The sequence below is a fragment of the Pleurodeles waltl genome, chromosome 1_2 (assembly GCF_031143425.1).
Source record: "Pleurodeles waltl isolate 20211129_DDA chromosome 1_2, aPleWal1.hap1.20221129, whole genome shotgun sequence".
NCBI classification, from domain to species: domain Eukaryota; kingdom Metazoa; phylum Chordata; class Amphibia; order Caudata; family Salamandridae; genus Pleurodeles; species Pleurodeles waltl.
The window spans coordinates 1,219,979,100-1,220,000,048 of record NC_090437.1 but is presented as its reverse complement, the minus strand read 5'-3'; the positions used below and the strand labels follow the sequence as shown (position 1 = coordinate 1,220,000,048).

The following is a 20,949-nucleotide window of genomic DNA, read 5'->3' as shown; positions in this document are numbered from 1 at the left end:
GTAGTGCGCTCATGCAGCAATCTACGCATGAACTGATGCCTCTGGAGTATTTTGTACAGCACAAAGGTAAAAAGCAAATCATCTGCAGATAGTTGGGTTCTGAGAGTGGAAGTGGGTTGTGACAGCCTTGTAAAAGGTTCTTTCAAGAGATACGTCTTCAGCTCTTTCCTAAACTGGAGGAGGGTTGGAGCAGTCCTCGTGGATACAGTAATGGTGGTCTGATCCTGGGTGTGTAGATAAAGGTCAGATTTCCCGTTTTTAGGGTTGATGTATAGTAAGTTTGTGCTGTTTTGGGCCCTTGGATAGGTCTGCTTCAGGCCATTAGATTATTTTCCGATGGAATCTTCAGCCATTTGCTTGAGGAGTTGTCAGTCCCAACCATCAGTTACCTTTTTTCTGTTTGCTCTTTGAAGGTGTCTTTCCAACACCATTAGAAACACAAGGCACCATTTTACAGTCTGAGAGTCACTCAGTGAAACTGGGGAGCAACCCCTGATAGAAACCTCTGAAAATGAATGCTCTATAAAGGTACGCGAGCCACTAAAAGCATGAGCCACACAAGAGCCAGATGCCTAGCTGTGGCTCAGCTTGAGGTCCTTTTGGACACTTGAGCCCAAAACGAGCCTTGCTTTTATGTAGCTTCTGCCTGCCACCCACCCACGCTCTAATCTAATGGCTCACGAATTTGCGAAAAATAATTTGCCTTTTATGTTAAACATGAAAGGGGAAAGACATACCCATCCAGAGACTGAATGGCACAATGTATACAGAAAACTTGGGATTTTCCTGGTTTCCCCGCTTTGACCAAACTGTGTGATCTTCAGCAGATATGTCATTTCACTATGCTGCTGTATACCTTAATGGATTTGATATCACTTTGAAATACATGAGTTCAGGGTGTGTGCTATGCAAGGACCTCTCTTTGGCTTGTTAGACTATAACGTTTCTCTTTGTAGGAATCTAGGCCACATAAAGGGTATGCATGACAAATGCCTTGCCTCGTAATTCACTAATGACGTTGTTGTCATGGCGGGGTTTAGTGGGCATTAATATTTTTAAGTTCATGTTTGAAAACAGTCACTTTCGATAAATGCCTCATAATGAAGTGATATTATCTAATGTACTAAGTTGAAACGCTTGTACATATTAAAGAGATTCACTTTTTTGAATTTTGAAGTCCTTATCATATTTTTTATGGTGTTTGTTGCACAGTTTATGTGCCAAACATATTCCGGGCTCGACTTGCGCATGGTCTCTTAGAGTCCATGCAGATCCTTGGCATGGCTCTCCCGGTTAAGTTGCTGACTCACCCACCTCTGTAGCTTTCATTGTTCAGATCTTTATCTCGGCAGTTGCTGTCATGAACAAACATTAGCAGTGACAAAGCCAAGGGCACGCTGTACAGACATGAAACCTATTGGCTTTGCCACTATCTTTGCCTGTTTTTGTAATTCTGAAAAGTAATGGAGGAGCACCATACGTAAGCTTCACTTAGATATGCTTAAAAAGCTCTGAGCAAGTAAATTCTGCATCCTTATTCATAGACTTTTCTTCTTCTTTCTTTTTTTCTTTCTCCTCTCCTAGTCCCCTTGTTATTGTTATGTATTACGCTCACTTCTTGTGCGTGAATCATTCAGCCGGTTATCACCTTTGGTTTTGTAGTGTTCGGGCTTGGCAGTTGGAATTATGTGGGGAATTCATTCAGTTGCTATCGCTTCATATGTTAAGATATAATAAAGTGCTTACATCATAGAATCTGTGTAAGACATTGTTACAAAGTCTCGATTCTGGAATTTCACTATTTTTAAATGTGATTAAAGCGGCAACACAAAAATGGCATTGTAGCATATTTCCAGTGGTTGGGGGCGGTGCCCCAGGGGTGGGTACTGCAAAAGTCATTGAACATGCACAGACTCCTGGCTTTGTGGGCATTCGTAAACATTTTACAGGTAGCTCTCCCCTGTGGAAACACATGTAAATGGTAAGAAAGAGAGCCTTATTACCATGGTGGGAAGAAAAAGGACGTCATACCATAGGGAAAATGCACATTTCCATTTTTTCCTAATTTTTCACTTTATTCTTCGCGCATACAAATATTCCGCTTGATGGAGAACCTGCATTCCACATGGCTACATGTGTGCTTCTGGGATTCTTGGTGGAACTATACACAAATGTTGGGGAAATCGTACAGTAGTAGATTTCTTACATTTCAGACTTCAGTTTGGTGAATCGGGCGTGAGTAAGCATAGTAATCATTCTACTCCTATGTTTTCAAATGTGACACATAGAATGGTTATCGCATATTTTCTCCAATAATGTTCTTTTTAATACTTTGTTACATGACTGAGTGAAGGCGAGCGACACACTTCATTCTTGGTTAGTGCTGAGCATTACAGAAAACAGACAGATGTGAATGGACAACTGAATAGGAGGTATGAGTTTAGAAAGAGTAACGCAGGAGTGCTTCCTGTCACCTGCTATAAGTGTACAATGTCCATCTGATGATATGACAGCCATTTGTGACACAAAGGCCAGAATGTAGATCTCTCTGTAGCTCCTTGCATTATGTGTCTGCTAATCACCCCACATCACACAGTACAATATTTGTTGGTAGTATTAGATGCAAAAACAAGCGCACAAGTAGCAACTTTATTTCATATGGCCATTAGAAATAATATAGGATACTGTAGATTTAATTACCCCTAGCATATATTGTTTTTTTCTTTCTGGTCCAGAACAAAGATTTCTTCACTTGAGCATCTGTGTCACTAGTTAGGTGGCTGCAGACTAGCTGGCTCGTGCTCTCAGATATAGTACCCTGTATTCATGAACATATAGTAGTAGACATCTTAAGTTGCCTCATAAAAATGTACCCACAGCACATTGGGGAAAGAAATAAACTGCAGCCCACGTTAAAAAAAAAACAAAAAAAAGTGAAATAAAAGCATTGCACTGCTGAGCCACATGTTATCCAGAGCAGATATACTTCCACCTACATGTTTTCCCTTCAAGACCCTCGGACATATTTTGGAGGCAAAGCTATAAATGAAAAGTTATGACACAGACATAACTATTTTCCATCCTACCTGTAATTTGATTTAAGTTTGAGAATAAAAGCTGGATACTGTGGTTCCGTGTAATGTTTCACATATAGCACTGGGTAAAACCTTAGGCTTTAGGAGTACAATATATTAAAGAAGTAAAGATTGCTTTGCTAGTCACTAAATAACGCAGTATTCCTGATTCAGCTATTGAATAGATAGATCATTGAGAGGATTAATTGAGCTTTGTTGGAAGGGTTGGATTTTTTTTGTGTTTAGCTATTTTTTATTTTTTTGTATTTTTTTATTAAGGCTCTGTGCATAATAGGAAATAAGGACAAAACAAAACAATTCACCGGAGAACATATATTGAATGCTGCATTTTAAAGCTTAAGGCAAGAAACAAATCACCTTTGAAAATAAGCAATGTATATTACACTAGGTACTTCTAAGTACTATATAGTAACAAGGTAGTCTTGGAGGCTATGCATAAGCCTGCCCCTAAGTTTGCTGGCAGAAAGGAACATGACAAAGTGAGGGCAGGAGAGGAAGAACAAAATAGAAGAAAAGCGGAAACAACTGAGTTGACCTTGATTAACCCAAGTTGTTCTTGGTTTTTAGCGGTTGTACATATGCTGTGGAAAATCCTAAGAAAAGGGAAGGAAGATGATTGACAGTGGTTTTACTTTCAGTGAATAGCCCATGTTCTAGTGCTGCATCTGAGCCCTCTTAGTGGTTGAATTACTTGTAAATATGTGTACAGCTGATCCCAGAGAGGTCTGTGACTAGAGATAAGATCCTTATTAACCCTTGTAACCACACAATTTTGTCACTGTTTTGACATGTGCTGTCTAGGTTCTCCAGGCAGTCCACCGCCCTTCAGTCTATCCCAGAATATCCCTCTCCACTCTACTCCAATCTACCCCACTCCACTCTACTCAGTCTACCCCACCCCAATCTACCCTAATCCACCTCAATCCAGCCGTCTCCACCCCAATCCAATCTACCCCCTGCTACCCAAATACACCAGAGTCCAATCTACCTCACTCATTACTACCTCAATCTACCCCATTCCATTCTACCCAACTATAATTCACCCAATCTACCCAACTCCATTCCAATCTACCCCACCCCAGTCTACCCCAATATATCCCACTCCACTCTACCCCACTCTACTCCACTCCAGTCTATCCCACTTTACTCCATTCCAATCTACCCTCCTCCATCCCAGTCCACCTCAGTCTAGCCCACTCAATCTACCACACCAATCTACCCACTCCAGTCTACGACAATTTACCCCACTCCAACCCCTTCCAGTCTACCCCACTCCAACCCCTTCCAGTCTACCCCAATCCACCCTACTTCACTCTACCCCACTTTACCCTACTCCAGTCTACTCCACTCCACCCCACCCCAATCTACCCCATCCCGCTCAACCCCACTATACCCCATTCCAGTCTACCACACCCCACTCCGTGACACTAACTTTTAGCCATGCTGAACAACAGCCACACAGGTGTACTACATGGTTAAAACACATTGCCAAAGCCAATAGCTCTTGCATAGGCGAGTCCTATTGGCTTTCCCAATGCTTTTTTTCTTTTTAAAACCCAGATACATTATGTTAAAACACTGCTGACTTTATTAGTTTCTCAAAATCACTCTTCTAGTTGCCAATTTTAAAAGCAAGGCTACAGTTCACTGCAAGATGCAGGAAATGTGCAAATGCACTACCTCAGATGCAATGGCTTGTACTTCTACTAGAATATGGGTACTCACATGCATTTTCTCAAGGGCTAAAAATTACAGTTTGGGTTGTGCCTGAGGGCCACATCTATGCAGTGGCATTCCCCATCCCCAACTCACTCCCCTGTTTATTTTTATTTATTTATTTATTTTTAAAGATGCATCTGCGCTGTATCAAGAAAGAGCATTTCCCACAACTTTTATTTACTAATCCATCTGGGACTGCTAAGTGAAAAGAAAAAGATCACCTAATTTTGTAGGAGCAAGCATTCACGTTATGAAAGTATATGCTAGAATGGCTGTAAAAACAAAGCCCAGTAGTAAATTAGAACAAAAAACATACAGTTACAACATCATTTTTTTGTTTCTGGGCTTGGATTCTACAGTCATTGCAGCTTACTCTATGAACAGGTCATTCCTGCTCATAAAACAAGCTATACTGACTAACCACCAAATGATGTTGCTTGGCTAACAAAAGCAACAAAAAAGGCACTCGAGCCGTTTTATCCACTACAACTCTCGGCTTACTAGGGTGTTCTCAGAGGAATACCTGTGGGCCGCAAAAGAAGGTGTGCCTGCTATCAGCAGCCCGTGGACAGTACTTTGAGAACACGTGTACTAAGGTCATGAAACTTAGCAAGCATACTGAGGCAGGCATATTGGTTGGATATTTTTCTTAGGCAAGAGGGGTTAGTTTAAGTCAGTTAAGTTTTTATTTCACATATCTGTTGCTGTTTTTATTTTCTTTCATTTTGTATTTTCAAGATGTGATAAATTTTGAATGCAGTGTTTCCTGATTTTTAAAATCTTAGGAGGCAATTTGTCTGTTAGTCTGCCTTTATTTGTCACAAAAACTCCAAGTCTCCGTTAATTGTAACATTCTCTCTTGTGGAGTTTAAATTCATGTTGGAATTACGCAAAGGATTTGGTATAACCATTCTCATAAAGCCAAGAAATAAAACATATTCCTGATTTCTCACAGTTCACCCAGGAGATATATTTCATATCGATGTTGAGTTTATCTTTCTTCCACATGGATTTGGACAGTTTTATATATATCTTTTTTAAAGTTTAGCTTCTATTTTCTGGCTGGCCCCTATTGTGTAAGCCACCATCATGGATGTAGAGTTTGTGTGTTTCTGGTTTTGTATGATTCAAGCTACTGCTGGGTCAAATGGATGTCAAATTTTATTTTCAGTCAAAATCCGTTGTGTTTTTTGGCCACCTATGGAGTCATCAAGAATCTACTGTTATATCAGTTTTAACCTTTATTTTGTTAATGTAATGTAAACCCTTGTGCTCAATTGATTACTTACTTTGTATGTTAACCAGTTAACCCTCCTTTTAGTAGTGAAAGAGCACGTATTAAGTGCAACAAGGAGAGAACACAGTGATAGCAATAAGCTACATACAGTTAGATACAAAGTGTTTTTGCATCATTCCATACACGAGCAAGAAAGGTGCAAATTAAACATTTGAATCTTTTGTCGGCTTTGTGCTTTGAGTTTCTAGTCCCCTTTAGCATTTCCTTTACGGGAGCGGTGTCTTCAGCAGTAAGCCACAACTCAACTATATTAAGCAAACCGGTATTTTCTTCATACCACCCAAATACCCTTACCCCGGTATTGGAAGTTTTATAGATTCACATGATTGAATCATTCCCCGTCGAGATGGGAGCCCCCGGTACCTTTAATTAAGTAGTATTAACATAGGATTAAACCTAAAGGCCCTTAGGCCTCTCAGTTTAGCACTCTGTCTGAGTCATTTTAAGAAAAAAGGACCAGACTTCAGGGCACACCAATCAGGTGACACCACGTTCTAGAACATTCCTGAGAGAAGTTCGGGTCCTAAGATTTTCTATGGAACGTCGTGCTAGTGAGTCTCCTTAGAGCTCTGCTCTTCTCAAATTTTGGAATAACCACAAGGTTATACTCTTCACAACTAATTTTGACAGATTGCTGAACCATGTCTGACAAGGAAAAGAAGGGCTTGTTCAGATCCTGCAAGACCTGTAGAAAAAATAGATTACACTCTGAAGACCCTCATCAGAACTGCATATACTGCCTTTACCCAGACCACTCTGCCAAAGACTGCAAGGTATGTCGCACCTTCTCTTCCAAAACCATGAAGGATAAAGAGGGCAGATTATTAATATGGCTGCAAAAACTTAAATCTGGAGATAACCCAGGCTCTGAGTCCAACAGCGATGATAATCTTCTGCGCCTCTTCCTAAGCCAGCTGAACCATTTAAAATATCTTCCTCGGCTCCTACAGTTGCCAGACCACTGGCCAAAACCTCACTGTCTGTAGTAAAAATAGATGTTTTTGACCACCGACTCTATGTTGCACCATTGTGCATATTAGTTGTTCAGTGTTCACCAGTTGCAGATTACATTTTGTATTCAGTTTAGCTGCCTATTGGCTTTATCATGGCGTTAGACATTGCAGTTGAGACATTGCAGTGGAGCTGTGTTTTTTCACATGGTAAACTAAGCTTGTTTCTTAGTATTTCTCTCACCGAACATGAACAGTTCATGATAAGAAAGTACATATTTTTTGTTTTCTCCAGTGCAGAGAAAGGTGCGGCCTTGGAAGGAGAGCCTTGAAAGGCTGGCCAGTTTTCAACGTTTTTCTTCCAGCTCTGACCTACAGTAGCCAGCATGTTTGAATATTTCCTCCTGAGAGGGGAGGGCCTTTCAGAAGGCTCTTTCCATGGTTGTTTAAGCTATAAAAGAGGTGGCCCTGCTCAGTAGCAAGGGAATTTCCGAGACCTCGGTCAGGATTGGACATCATATGCCTGACATTTTCCCGTGAGGGTGAGGATCTCTTTTTCGCAGTTGAACAGGGGTCGTCTTCTTGCTGGCATGAGTAAGATGAAGAGCTTGGCAGGCCGTACGGTGATGAATTTTTACTTTATACTTTGCTTTGAAATTATGCTATAATATAATCACATATATTTGCTGTGTACATTGCAGTTGAGAATCACTTTGATATATTTTCCTTTCATTGCTGTGACTATTTTTAAACGTGTGCCTTCGACCTATTAATCTCCTTCATTTTTTAGGAACCTCGTGGTGAAGTAATAATAAATGTCTTTAAACTAAGTTGTGCATTCCAGAGATTTTTTGTCAGCTCGGTCATTAGTGAAAGCAAAACACCCTCTACGACATCCTCATTGACGATGGCAGCGACGAGGTGTATTCCACTGTCTACGACGGTTTCTGGATTAATACCATTGATGGTCTCTCCGACAACATCGATGACGAGTCATCCTCCGTCGACGAGGACAACATCAACGACTCTCATCAACGAAGACCTACATGTCCTCATTGTCTATGACAGTAACCACGGTCTCCTCATGGCCGTCTTCATTGACGACGACCCCGTTGATGGTAGCTTCCACCACGAAATTGTCGACGGTTAAGATATCGAGGACAGCATCGACGACCGCTCCTGTCACGCTGTCAACGAAGGCGGGGAAAAATTGCGCAATCAAGAAACAACAAAAATTACACCGGAGCATACTTCTCCTAGTAAGATAACCCCTCTAATTCCAGTCCATCTCTTGGAGGGTGACGACTAATCCGATGATGAGGGTCCATTTGGGATAGTGAACAGCCCCTCACAGTTGAATGTAAAGTATCAGGACGATGATGAGGAATACGGCGAAGCTTATGACCCACAATACTACGCAGGTGACCAAGCAAATCAAGAGGCTTTGTATATGCCAAGCTCTTTAATATCTGACCTCAGAGCGTTGCTAGCCGACTACAGTAGATGCTTTCCTGCAACAGATCAGGTGCAACCTTATCCACCATCATTGCATGTTTCTCGGGTAGCCACCCCGCATCAGAGACCAACCACTCTACTGCTGACGAATGAGGCCACACCGGACATGACCCTACCACATGAGACTGGCATATCGGAAGGAGAACAAGAGGAGGGTGAGCTCCTTGACAGTCAGTTGGAGTGGGATGAGTATACTATTCCAGCTCCACCTTCTCCTTCACCTTCAAAAGTAGATTCACCTCCAGAGGACATCGGAGGATTCCACAGTCTTATGGACAGGGCTGCCAAGCGTTTTGCACTTCCAATGCCATCCAAACAAATTGATTGTTTTCTGTATAACTTTAAGGAACCATTTCAGAAGTCCGTACGCTCCATGCTCCTAGTCAGTTACATATGGGAGGAGGGTTTGAAGGTTATGCAAAACCCAGCGACAGTCACAGCAGTGCTTCCACGCCTGGATAAAAAGTACAAAGCACCTGAAGATGCCCCAGCATGCTTGACTGGTCACCCTCACCCACATTCATTGATAATGCAAGCAACCCAGAGAAGATCCAAAAATCCCTCTACACCAATTTCCGCACCTCCCGACAAAGAGGGAAGACGATTAGACAATATTGATAAAAGATTTTCCTCAATGTTTAGTCTAACTCTAAGAGCGGCTAACTCCCTGGCAGTGTTAGCCAGATATGCTAGGCAATTCTAGGCTGACATCGTCCCATATCTTGATCAATTGCCAGAGGACATTAGATCGGAGGCTAGAAAGACATTACATGAGGGAGAACGCACATCAACAGAGATAATAGATTGTGCAATGGACATAGCCACTACTGCTTTTCGTCAGCCTGCAGGGGCTGCTGGCCTCAGAAGGCAAGGTTGGCTGAAGGTCACATCATTCTGTCCGGAAGTACAGAATAAAATTCTAGATCTTCCTTTTGATGGTCAAGCGCTGTTTGTCAAACATATTGACAAGGCATTGCAGTCGATAAAATCTGACACTGAGACGGCAAAATCCTTGGGAACACTCCAATTTCGTAAGTCTTCATTTCGAGCCTTGAGAGGGCATGGAATGCCTTCATACAAGGGAGGTTACCAGCAATTCAGATAGCCCTCGTTTGCATCCACCTCCAAGCAATTTTGACAGCAGTACTCACAGGCAGCCTCCACAAGCGGCTTACAGTAGGTCTACCATCAGGGGACGCTCAGCTCGTCCAACTAAAGACTCGACTAGCAGAGCATTATGCGTCCAGGACTCCGGCTACTCCCAAATCTAGGCGGTAAGATCTCACTTTTTCTCCAGCAAGGGCAATCCACAACATCGGACCAGTGGGTCAAGTGTGGACACACACTGGAGTTTGTCCAAGTGCCTCCTCCCAATCCTCCTTGCAAAACTTCCCCAAAGTATCTAAAACAACTCAAGAGAGAGATCAACAAAATTCTACTCAAAGGCGCAATAGAAAGGGTGCCTCCGTCACAGCGAGGGAAAGGATTTTACTCCAGATTCTTCCTCATTTGCAAAAAGTGGGAAGGCTGGAGACCTATCCTCGATCTCAGAGAATTAAATACCTATTTGAGAAAACAGTTGTTCCGCATGATCACCCTACAGGATGTCCTTCTTTGGTTGAAGCACGGAGACCTTATGTATGCCCTAGGCCTTAAGGTTGCATATTTCCACATCCCAATTCACCCAGCCCACAGACAGTACCTCAGATTCATGGTAGCAGGAAGCCGCTTTCAATTTCGAGTCCCTCCAGTCGGTCTAAAATCAGCTCCCAGGATATTCACGAAGTGCCAGGCTCCTTTTTCAGCCTTTTTCAGCCTTTCTCAGGAGAAGAAAACATCAAGTATTCCCATATTTAGATGACTGGTTGATAAAAGCAGACACCTTCTCAGCAGCACACAGATCAACAAGAAAGTGCATTGCCTTACTCAACAGCTTAGGCCTGACCGTAAACTGGGAGAAATCCAAACCAAAGCCATCACGCACAATAACCTTTCTAGGAGCAAACCTGGACTCTTAATCCAGCATGCAGGCCCCACAGTGAAAAGACAACAAAAACTGCTATCTCTGGCAAAGTCAATACAAAGAAAATAATAAATTTCAGTACACCTTTACAAATCGTTATTGGGGATGATGTCATCATGCATACCTCTAGTTCCTTTCTGCGGACTCAAAATGCGCCCCTTTCAAGAACAGCTCAATCTGCAATGGCTCCAGGTCCCAGGAAGCTTTGAAGATCACATCAAAATCACTCCGGACATCAACAAGGTTCTGGTGTGGTGGTCTCAGAAACATCATCTTTCCATCGGCCTATCTTTTCTTCATCACCCAGCCCCGTGGATAATCACCACAGATGCCTCTCTGGAGGGTTGGGGAGGGGTTTTACAGGACCTGCAGATAAGTGGCAAATGGCCACCAACGTTACAAACAATGCACATCAATCTGCTAGAGCTAAAAGCAGTCCGGCTAGACTTGCAGGCTTTCCTCCCAAAGATAGCCGATTCAGAAGTAATAATAAGAAAAGACAATATCACTATGATGCATTACATCAGGGAGGCACAAGATCCCTTCCTCTCTCCAAGGAAGCTCAGGAGATTTGGAACTGGGCTGTACAGCATGGCATACTCCTAACAGCAGTTCACCTTCCAGGCATCCAGAACAAGGTAGCAGAATCACCTCAGCAGACTAAAATCAGTCTGTCACGAATGGGAATTAGACCAGTCCACGGTCAACCACATATTTTCCCAGTGGGGATCACCTAACCTCGACCTCTTCGCCAGGCGGTCAAACACCAAATGCCAATATGACGCAAGCTGACATCACCAGAGGGGATCATGGAGGAATGCGTTTTCCATAGCATGGTAAGGAATCTTTGCCTACGCCTTTCCGCCCATTCCCTTGATCCCGAAAGTCCTAACAAAAATATAGAGAGAACCTTGCATGCTAATATTAATAGTCCCATACAGGCCTCGCCGGTATTGGTTCACGGAGCTTCTTGTCCTCTCGGTGAAGCCTCACAACCCACTGAGAATATCTCTGCATCTGCTAACAATGAACAGACAAATCTTACATCTGAATCCTCAATCAGTGCAATTATCAGCATGGCTCCTGAGCACCTTGAGTTCGCACACCTAAACATTCCCCAGGAGTGCAGAGATATACTGTCCAAAGCCAGAACAATTAGCACCAACAAGACTTATTCATGTAAGGGGAAGAGATTTTGTTTGTGGTGCCAACTACAACAAATTGATACTCTTTCCTCATCACCAGAACAAATATTGCCTTATATTCTTCATTTGGCGCACTCAGGTCTTGCCCATTTCTCCATAAAGGTTCACCTGGCGGTGATTGCGTCTTATCGACGGTCAGACTCTTCATCTCCATTATGGTCCTCTAGATTGATTAAACGATTTCTAAAAGGGTTTTTCAGAGTTTTTCCACCCTTCAGATCTCCTCCTCTCTCCTGGAATCTAAACCTTGTTCTTGCGCAACTCATGAAGCAGCCATTTGAACCAATACATAGAGCTTCTACAAAATTCCTTTCCTGGAAAGTGGCTCTCCTTAGTGCTCTAACATCAGCCAGGCATGTCAGTGAGATACAAGTACTATCCATACAGGATCCGTTTTTACAGATTTAACAAGATAGAATAATCTTGTGCACGAGCCCACGTTTCATTCCAATAGTTCCCCTCATACTTTCATTTAAATGAGCCCTTAGTTTTCAGGACATTTGTTCCAAATCTTACAACGCCAGCAGAGAAGGCATTACACTCTTTAGACATTAAAAGATGCATTAAATTCTATCGGGACAGGGCCAAAGCATTTTGCAAGACCAACCAACTATTTGTGGCTTTCAGCACACCCAGACGGGGTCAACCGCTCTCAACAGAGAATCACTAGGTGGATTTATTCAGCAATACGATTTTGCCATCAGGCACCAGAGAAGCCACTGCAAACCTCTGTCCGTGCACATTGAACGCAGGCAGTCTCCTCTTCAGCAGCACTGTTTGCAGGTGTACCGCTCCAAGACATTTGTAGGGCAGCAACTTGGAAAAACTGCCATACTTTTACAAGGCATTACTGCTTGGATGCATTAACTCAAGGAGAAGTAGCAGTGAGCCAGGCAGTCCTCAGAAATCTTTTCCAGTAAAGGTGAGCTATATCTTTCATCCCACCATCTTAAATTCAGGTATGCACATTGCCTATAAAAAAGGGGTTTGAAATACATGGTAAATTCTCATAACAGTCTAGCTTCTAATGTTTAGAACTTTAAATTTTGTATATGTTTACTTAAACATGCAATTAAGGTATGTATTAAAGAGAAATGTGTTATACAGCGTGCATCAATACTGCTCACTACTCTTAGTCAAGCATGCGAATCTATGAAAGTTCCAATACTGGAGTAAGAAAATTAGTTACTTACCTGTAACTTCAGTTCTGCAGTATTGGAATCTTTCATAGATTCACATGCGACCCGCCCACCTCCCCGGAGAAGGTCACCTTCACCTCTCTTTTATATCCTATATGCACTTGTGCTTAGAAAATATGCGGAACTGGAGCTTCTCTCAGGAAGGTTCTAGAGGGTGGTGTCGCCTGATTGGTGGGCCCTGAAGTTTGGTCCTTTTTTTCTTAAAATGGCTGGTAAAGTGCTAAACTGAGAGGCCCAAGGGCCTTTAGGTTTAATCCTATGTTAATACTACTTAATTAAAGGTATCGGGGGCTCCCATCTCAAAGAGGATGAATGATTCAAGCATGTGAATCTATGAAAGATTCCAATACTGGAGAACTAAAGTTACAGGTAAGTAACTAATTTTCTTCCATTGTACACCAGCTTTGGCCTGAAAGTGTGTGTTTACCCCATTGTTATCCACCGTCCTGCTGTCACTTCCAGCACATCCAGACAGGTCATTAGGCCCGATCATCACCTGAAACGTGGTAACTTAATGATTTGAAGCATGTGCCATTGGATCTAAATAGGTAGTTAACTATGGTACAATTCACACTATATTTGTGTTCTTCTTTTGTGTAATACTATTTGTGAGCTTACCCCAACCCATCATTATCCAGGGTGCTAACATCTTGGAATTGACTGTTTTTTAAATGAATTCAGAACTCTGAGATTGGAAATGCATACAAATTACTTTAAGTGGTTCAAACAAGTGAGTTGTAAAAGTGGATGATATATTCCAGACTTTTATTGTGAACATATTTCACTTGCCCATCTTGCAGTATTTCAAGGATACACCTGTACTGTTAGAATTTGGAGTTCTGCTGATGCACAGATTGTGATATATTGTGTGAATAAAATACTTGTCCTTGTGTCTTCCCACAGGGGGTACTGTTCTCAACATATGATTGTAATTGTCAAGATTGTGTAATGTTTTGTTTCATTTTTAGATTGGCGGGACCCTGAGCTCATGAGGGAGATTGAAGCAGCCACTGGAGAGGACCTTGGATCCTCTTTGTGCCCTGGGAAAGGAAAGGGGAAAGGAAAGAATAAAGGAAAGAAAAAGAAGTATCCAAATTTAACTGATCTAAAACATAATGCAAACACAACACGTTCACGGCTTGAGAAAAGGGTTTTCAACAAGTAAGATACTAAACTTGATATCAACTTCATTTAATGATCCTTGAACATATAAATAATGAGATGGCCTTGCATATGAAAATACTTTACTTTATTGGACATGGTGCTAAAATATTCATATGGCTTTTCTGTTTAATGCAGACTAGTTAACGGATTAATATATGTTAAGTTGGGTTAATTTGCCCAGTTATGTTACTGTGTTTCATAATGTGCACTCATACCACCAAGCTGGCTTCACAGTTCTAATGAGCATGTAATTTGATCATCTTTGCAAGCACATTATGCTACTGGAAAATGTTTTCAGGAATCAATGAAATGCTTAATTGTTCTCAATGAAATGGATTACCATTGGAAGAGTAGTCCACCATTTACAGTGAATAATCTATCTGTGAAGAGATTTCTGGAAACTGTCAAAAATGAAAATTATGTTGTAGGAAGATTTTACTCCGCAGACAAGATCATAAATTGAAACATTTGCACGAATGAATAAAGGACCATCGTTATAGACAATTTGGAGTGGCTTGTACTACATCCCATATGATGTTGTGTCAGAGTCAGTGCCAGAGAAGGCAGTATAGGATAATCCTTCCTCCTGCATGTTATTAGGCTGATGGTTGCCTTTTGTATTTGATGGAATAACGTGGGTTCTGGGAATAGATAAAAAGTTAAATTTTCTGTTTAAGGCCATTAGGTACAAAAAAACAAGATTTAGAAACCATCATCACCTGTGGGTTTCAAGAGAGTTTACAGTCCATGAGAAACCCATATTTATTTGTACCAGACAAGACTGACATAATTTACTACGTAATTGTATAGGGCACTGCATGTCACATTTCAGTCACCTCAGAGCACTTAGGTCCTTCAGTCACAACCTACTTTTGCATGAAGTTCATTTGTAAGTACAAGTTTCTGGCTTGGTTTCAAGACTTTTTCCAAAGTGCTTTCAGTTTGATTCTGCCATTAGGCTAGGGTTCTCTTGTTCCACAGGCCTGGGATCCTGGGCACTCATGGCCCTGTATCCGTGCTTAACCATTGTTGAAGGCTCGTTGGGTGATTAAGCACTTGGTTGTTAAGTGCAGGTTTCTCTTTGAAACAAAGTTTGGTGCAAGTTGCTGCAGGTATCCAGTAGCCCCAATTTTAGGACTAAGGGCCTGATGTTCTATTCCCATTCTCAAACCAGGAATGTGCAATTTGCACACCATCTGGTTTGCAAATAAAAATGCAATTGGCTAAGCGACGTATCTAGGTATAGGTTACGTAGCAAATTGTCCATTTTAGGAGGTCACAAAATTACCTGCCAACTGAAAATTAATTAGACAGGTCACAATTTTGCAATTCCCTGTTATTGGCTGCAAGTGCCAGAATGGAGGCTTGCAAGGGACAGCAGACCTCTTCTCAAATGCCTTTCTAAATAGGAAACATTTTTTTAAACAGCAGCCTGTTACCATTACAGTGACAGGTGTTGCTTTTAAAAATAATTGTTTCCTATTTAGGAAGACATCATGGGGAGCAGGCAGCGTTCTACCACTGCCTTCTTCCCCGCAGCTACTGAAATGATTCTCAAAGTGGAAGTTGCCTCACAGGGACAGCTTTTCCCTTGAGTTTCCCCTTTGAGCCGCAATGTGCGTCACATACCATTGATGCATTCCATTGCGACTCCCAAATTGGAGGGGGATACCCCTTTGATGCCATCTCCCGTCTATGATTCATAGTGGATCGCGAAAGCCCTTCTATGAGTCAGAAAGAACTTTCTGGCTCATAAAAAGGGCATTGATATATTGTAAAAAGATTGTTTGCAGATGCGCACACTTTGTGTTTGTGGCTTTTTTTTTTTTTAATTGAAGGCTTTGATGCCCCAAACCACCTTGCCGTTTAAATTTCATCCTTGCATCCACACAGATCCAGTGGAATGTTTTTTTTTTTATTTTAGAGCTGGTTTTATATAGTCAGGCTTACCCAAGTTAAGGCCAGTTGTGGCCAATGTAGTCTGTATTATTGAGTTGCTAGAAGAACTTAGTAGAAATGGTGTTGCAATAATGTGTATGTCATCAGCAGAGATATTGTCATCTCCACCTCATAGTCAATTTAGAGGAATGAGTAGGTTTTAAATAGTAGTGAGGTGGCCAAAGATTTGAAGTCCAGGTTTTATTGTTGCCTTAGAAAAATGCAACATTTTTAACAACTCGACGACCAGTCATTAAGGCCCTCATTACGACTTCGGCGGTCTTACAAAAAGACCGCTGAAGCCACGGGCGCCACTATACCGCCAGTGCTGGCAGTATTTGTGGTTCCAGCGGACTGGCCCAGCGGAAAAGTCACATCAACATTGCCGCCGGCTCATAATAGAGGCGGCGGCAATGTTGATGTGCAGCGGGTGGGGCTGTGCCTGGGGACCCCTGCACTGCCCATGCACTTGGCATGGGCAGTGCAGGGGCCCCCAAGGGCACCCCGAGTCCCCCTTACCGCCAGCCTTTCCATGGCGGTGTTTACCACCATGGACAGGTTGGCGGTTGGGGACTCATAATCCCAAGGGCAGCACTGCTTGCACCGCTGCCCTGGGGATTATGCCCACCTGGCGGTCAAGTGGAGGGGCCGGCGGTATGGGCGTGGCTAATGCACCAGTCATAATACACTGCCGGTACACCGCCAGCCTGTTGGCGGTGTTACCACCAGTGTACCGCCGGCCACCAGGGCCGTAATGAGGCCCTAGGTGTTTTAAGGCACGGTTTGAATTGGAAAGCATTAGTAAGGCCACATATGTCTTGTACTAAAAGCCAAATAAGTTGATATGATTTGCAAGCAGCTGAATGTAAAGATAAATTGAATGGGAGACAATGAACATCCCTGAGAAAATCTGCAAATAAGAGCCAGAGGTCTCAAGGAGAGTGGTGAAAGTGAAACAGTCTTGAAGGATCCAGATGGAAAGAGGTGAACTGCTGATATGCAAGACATTTTGTGTAGACATAATAAAAAAGATCGACTTGGCAACTGTGTCCAATATAGCTGACAGAGCTAGTCGAAGCAGTGCCTTAAAACCACTTGCTGTAGCATGTCATTGCCATGGGCATCAAAACTGGTTCAGTACACTGTATTTGTAGGGTCATATCTTGTTTGTTAAATAGCAGGATAGCCATGGCAATTTTTCAGTGGATGACAATCTGACCAAAGTAAAATGAAGAATATACACATATAAGAGCTTAAAATATAGGTGACTGCACTACCCGATATACAAAAATATTACTGGGCAGTGCATTTCCTGGTCAATAAATTCTTTATTCAGCATAACAGCCATAAAAGCATAAAACATAAATACATGATATAATAATTCATAAAACTGATCTGAGACACAACTTACCACCTCATAATTCATAACAAATCTTTATTGTAATGTCCTCTTGATGAGATTCAGTATTACCTAACATAACCTATTCACAATAGGCTTTATAGACATTATTACATACTTGCATAGAACAAAACCAGTCTGGTCCAGTAAAGATATTAAAAGCATCAATCGAGAGCTTAAATATGGCGGGCAGATCTAGATAAACTGACACGTGCTTTGCATTAAAACCTTATTCCAAAATCATGGGGATGAATCATTTTTCCATGTTCCTCGGATGGAAAGCGGCTTCAACATATATAAAATTTAATTTGAAAATAGTTAAATAGGAACAATAGCTTAAAATCTTGAACCTAAATTCACATTTACATCATACTTAAAATACAATACGCTCACAATATAAAATCAAAGAATTGTCATCTGATAATTCTACTAAATCATACAAGGTAGTGTTATTCAAATATAAGAACAATTCTCGCAGTTCCCTGAGGGGCCAGTGAGTGTATTGCTTGGGGAAGCGGACCTTCCTATCTCTAAATGAAATTTAGTTAACATTTGCAAATTCCTTATCATTTAGTCAATTATTAAAACGACTTAACCTTTTAAAATACCTTTACTTGATTATACTTTGCATACTTGCTCTCTCATCCCTTACAGAGCATCAGAGAGCCCCATTAAGGCACCTCATATTTCATTTAAAAATCGGCCTAAGGCACAGGTCACATTCAAAACTCTCATATCTACCAATAGGTTGAGAGCTTGATCCCGGTTAATAATATTGTATTCCCTAAAAATTGGCTTTAAAAACTTTTTCTGTTCATTTAAGAACCACAAGTAATCCAATAAAATATGTTGGGGCACTACATTTTAGTTTGAGGCCGCATGTACATAAGCCCAAGTCATTCCTCGTTATGGCTTTTGTTTTTAGGTCCATATAGCATGGATTAACCCAACCCTGAATTTTAACACTGCATCGCTTAACTTGGGGTTAGGCAGAGCCTCTATATGGGGGAAGTTTTCCTCATTTCTCCACCCACGCACCATAAACTGGGTAGATAATTTCCCCTCAAAATAACCTAAGTCTGCTTCCCTAGCCCTTTAAATTACCACGGCAAGCAGCTCCTGCTTTTGGATTTGTTCTCCGCGCCACTGATTAGCAGCTAAACCTAAGGAGGCACAGATCTTCTCTAGCCGACCTCTCACTTGGGAGGCACAATTCAAGTCGCTTGTTCTTATTTCCATTTTACATATTTGCGCAATTTTGGAAATCCCCTCTTCAGACAGGCTCAACCAAAATTTCAATGAGGCTTGCATTCCCTAGTAACTCCACGCCGTCATTTGGCATTCTGCTCTTATAGCCTATGTCATACTAAAAGGGGGAGAAACAAGCAGACGTTTCACACATTTACTTTCTTCTGCATCCCAATACAACTTCCCAGCGAAAGTTAAAACTTCAACCCCATATTGAAATTGAGGACGCACCATGGTGTTAAAGGTGGAAAGTACGGGATGGAGAGACAGTCCTCCATATTTCCGACTTTAATCCCCAAATCACTGTGGCTTTTATTGACTCGATATGCTCTTGCCATCTTAATTTAGAGTCAAACCACATACCTAAATATTTATATTTATCAACCATTTCTACTTTGTCACCTCCCAGTTACCAGGATAATGCCCCCTTCCTTTTTCCCAGCACCATTATTTTTGTTTTGTCCAGGTTTACTGTAAGCGTTTTACTTTGACAGTAATTATAAAAGGCATCTAATGTTCTTTGCAATCCCAGCTCCGTCATATCAACTGTCACCAAATCATCAGCGTATAATAAACAAGAAATATGGGTCCCATCCATCCGTTTTTGCCCTCGCATCTCTTTTGACTTTTTTGTTCCCAGTGCCCAAAGACTAAAACAGTGGTCTGTTGTCGAATAACCGTCTTTGAAGCCACCTTGCTCTACCGGAATCAAATTATTTAACTGTACCAAGGATTTCATTTGGCCTAACAGTAGCTTTGCAAAAACGTTTTCGTCTACATCTAACAAACTGATTAGGCGATAATTCATAGGTTGTGTTGGATCATCCTTCTTATGAATTGGCCTGACTATTGCACTCTTCAGCTTTCAGGAAAGCAGCCGGTGAAAGGTAACATAAAAAAGCCTTGCCCACCAATTGATGTTATTTTTTATTATTATCGCTGGAAGATTGTCTGGGCCAGCTGCTTTAGATAACTTAAAAGCTGCAATGATTTCTTTTCTTTTATCTTTTGAAGGGAAAAAGATGACCTTAGGTCTCCACCTACCTCAGCTTTATTTCCCTGGTCTAATCCAACATCCTTCCCTCCATATAAATTGAACAAATGCTTATTCCAATCATCTTCTCCAACCAAGCACTGCATAGTTCCAGGGTCTTTCCCCTCCCTCACCAACTGGCAAAACCTCCTAATATTGTGGGTTCCTATCACATCTAGCATAACTTTCCAATTCCTATTTATATACTCCCATTTCCTTTTTCTCAAGATATTTTTATAGTCTTGCGTGGCCATGCGGAGCTTCTGTTTCGTTCCCTAAATATTCTTTTCTTTTATCTTTTGAAGGGAAAAATATGACCTTAGGTCTCCACCTACCTCAGCTTTATTTCCCTGGTCTAATCCAACACCCTTCCCTCCATATAAATTGCACAAATGCTTATTCCAATCATCTTCTCCAACCAAGCACCGCATAGTTCCAGAGTCTTTCCCCTCCCTCACCAACTGCCAAAACCTCCTAATATTGTGCGTTCCTATCACATCTAGCATAACTTTCCAATTCCTATTTATATACTCCCATTTCCTTTTTCTCAAGATATTTTTATAGTCTTGCGTGGCCATGCGGAGCTTCTGTTCCGTTCCCTAAATATGCCTTTTCCCAAATTCCCTTTCCAACTTCTGCACCTTCAACTTCTGAATCCTACATTCTTGATTATACCAGGTATTTTTATGGCCCCTTCTAACTTGTCCCTGATCTTTGTTCACATGCATTATTTTTCATTTTACTTTCAGACAATCTACCTCTTGTTCAAATACCCTTTCATATCCACTAAACACATTAGCACCTGGGTCTTCCTCCCTCAAGAGGAGCCTGCCGTCTGGATGAATAGACTAATTTTGCACCCTGGGAGATACTTTATGGCCCTCTGTGGAAGACCTAGGAGCACTAACGTGCATGGCCCTATGAAAACGGCGTGGACCTCTGGAACGCAGCAACTCAGGCCCTGGGCTGGAAAAACAACATCACACAGGTGATTCCACTTTGGGATACTGAAATGTTGGATACATTAAGGAAACAACCAGGGTTTGATAAATGGGACATATTAGGCCTCTCCTGGATGGGGGGGGGGGTGAGGACCCACGATAACATTACCCCAGTACCTGATTTGCTATGTGACTATCAGCTAGCATCCATTGAAACCTAGCA

General features: G+C 41.8%; 1 protein-coding gene across 2 annotated transcripts in view; it reads left to right on the top strand.

Moving 5' to 3' along the window:
• The window catches only part of UVSSA (UV stimulated scaffold protein A), a 268,598-nt gene that overhangs the window by 218,303 nt on the left and 29,346 nt on the right, over positions 1–20,949 (top strand). For both annotated transcript variants that reach the window (XM_069204021.1, XM_069204029.1), the window contains one exon: positions 13,972–14,164. In XM_069204021.1, the coding sequence (XP_069060122.1) occupies positions 13,972–14,164 (193 nt within the window). The remainder of the gene's footprint in view (positions 1–13,971; positions 14,165–20,949) is intronic.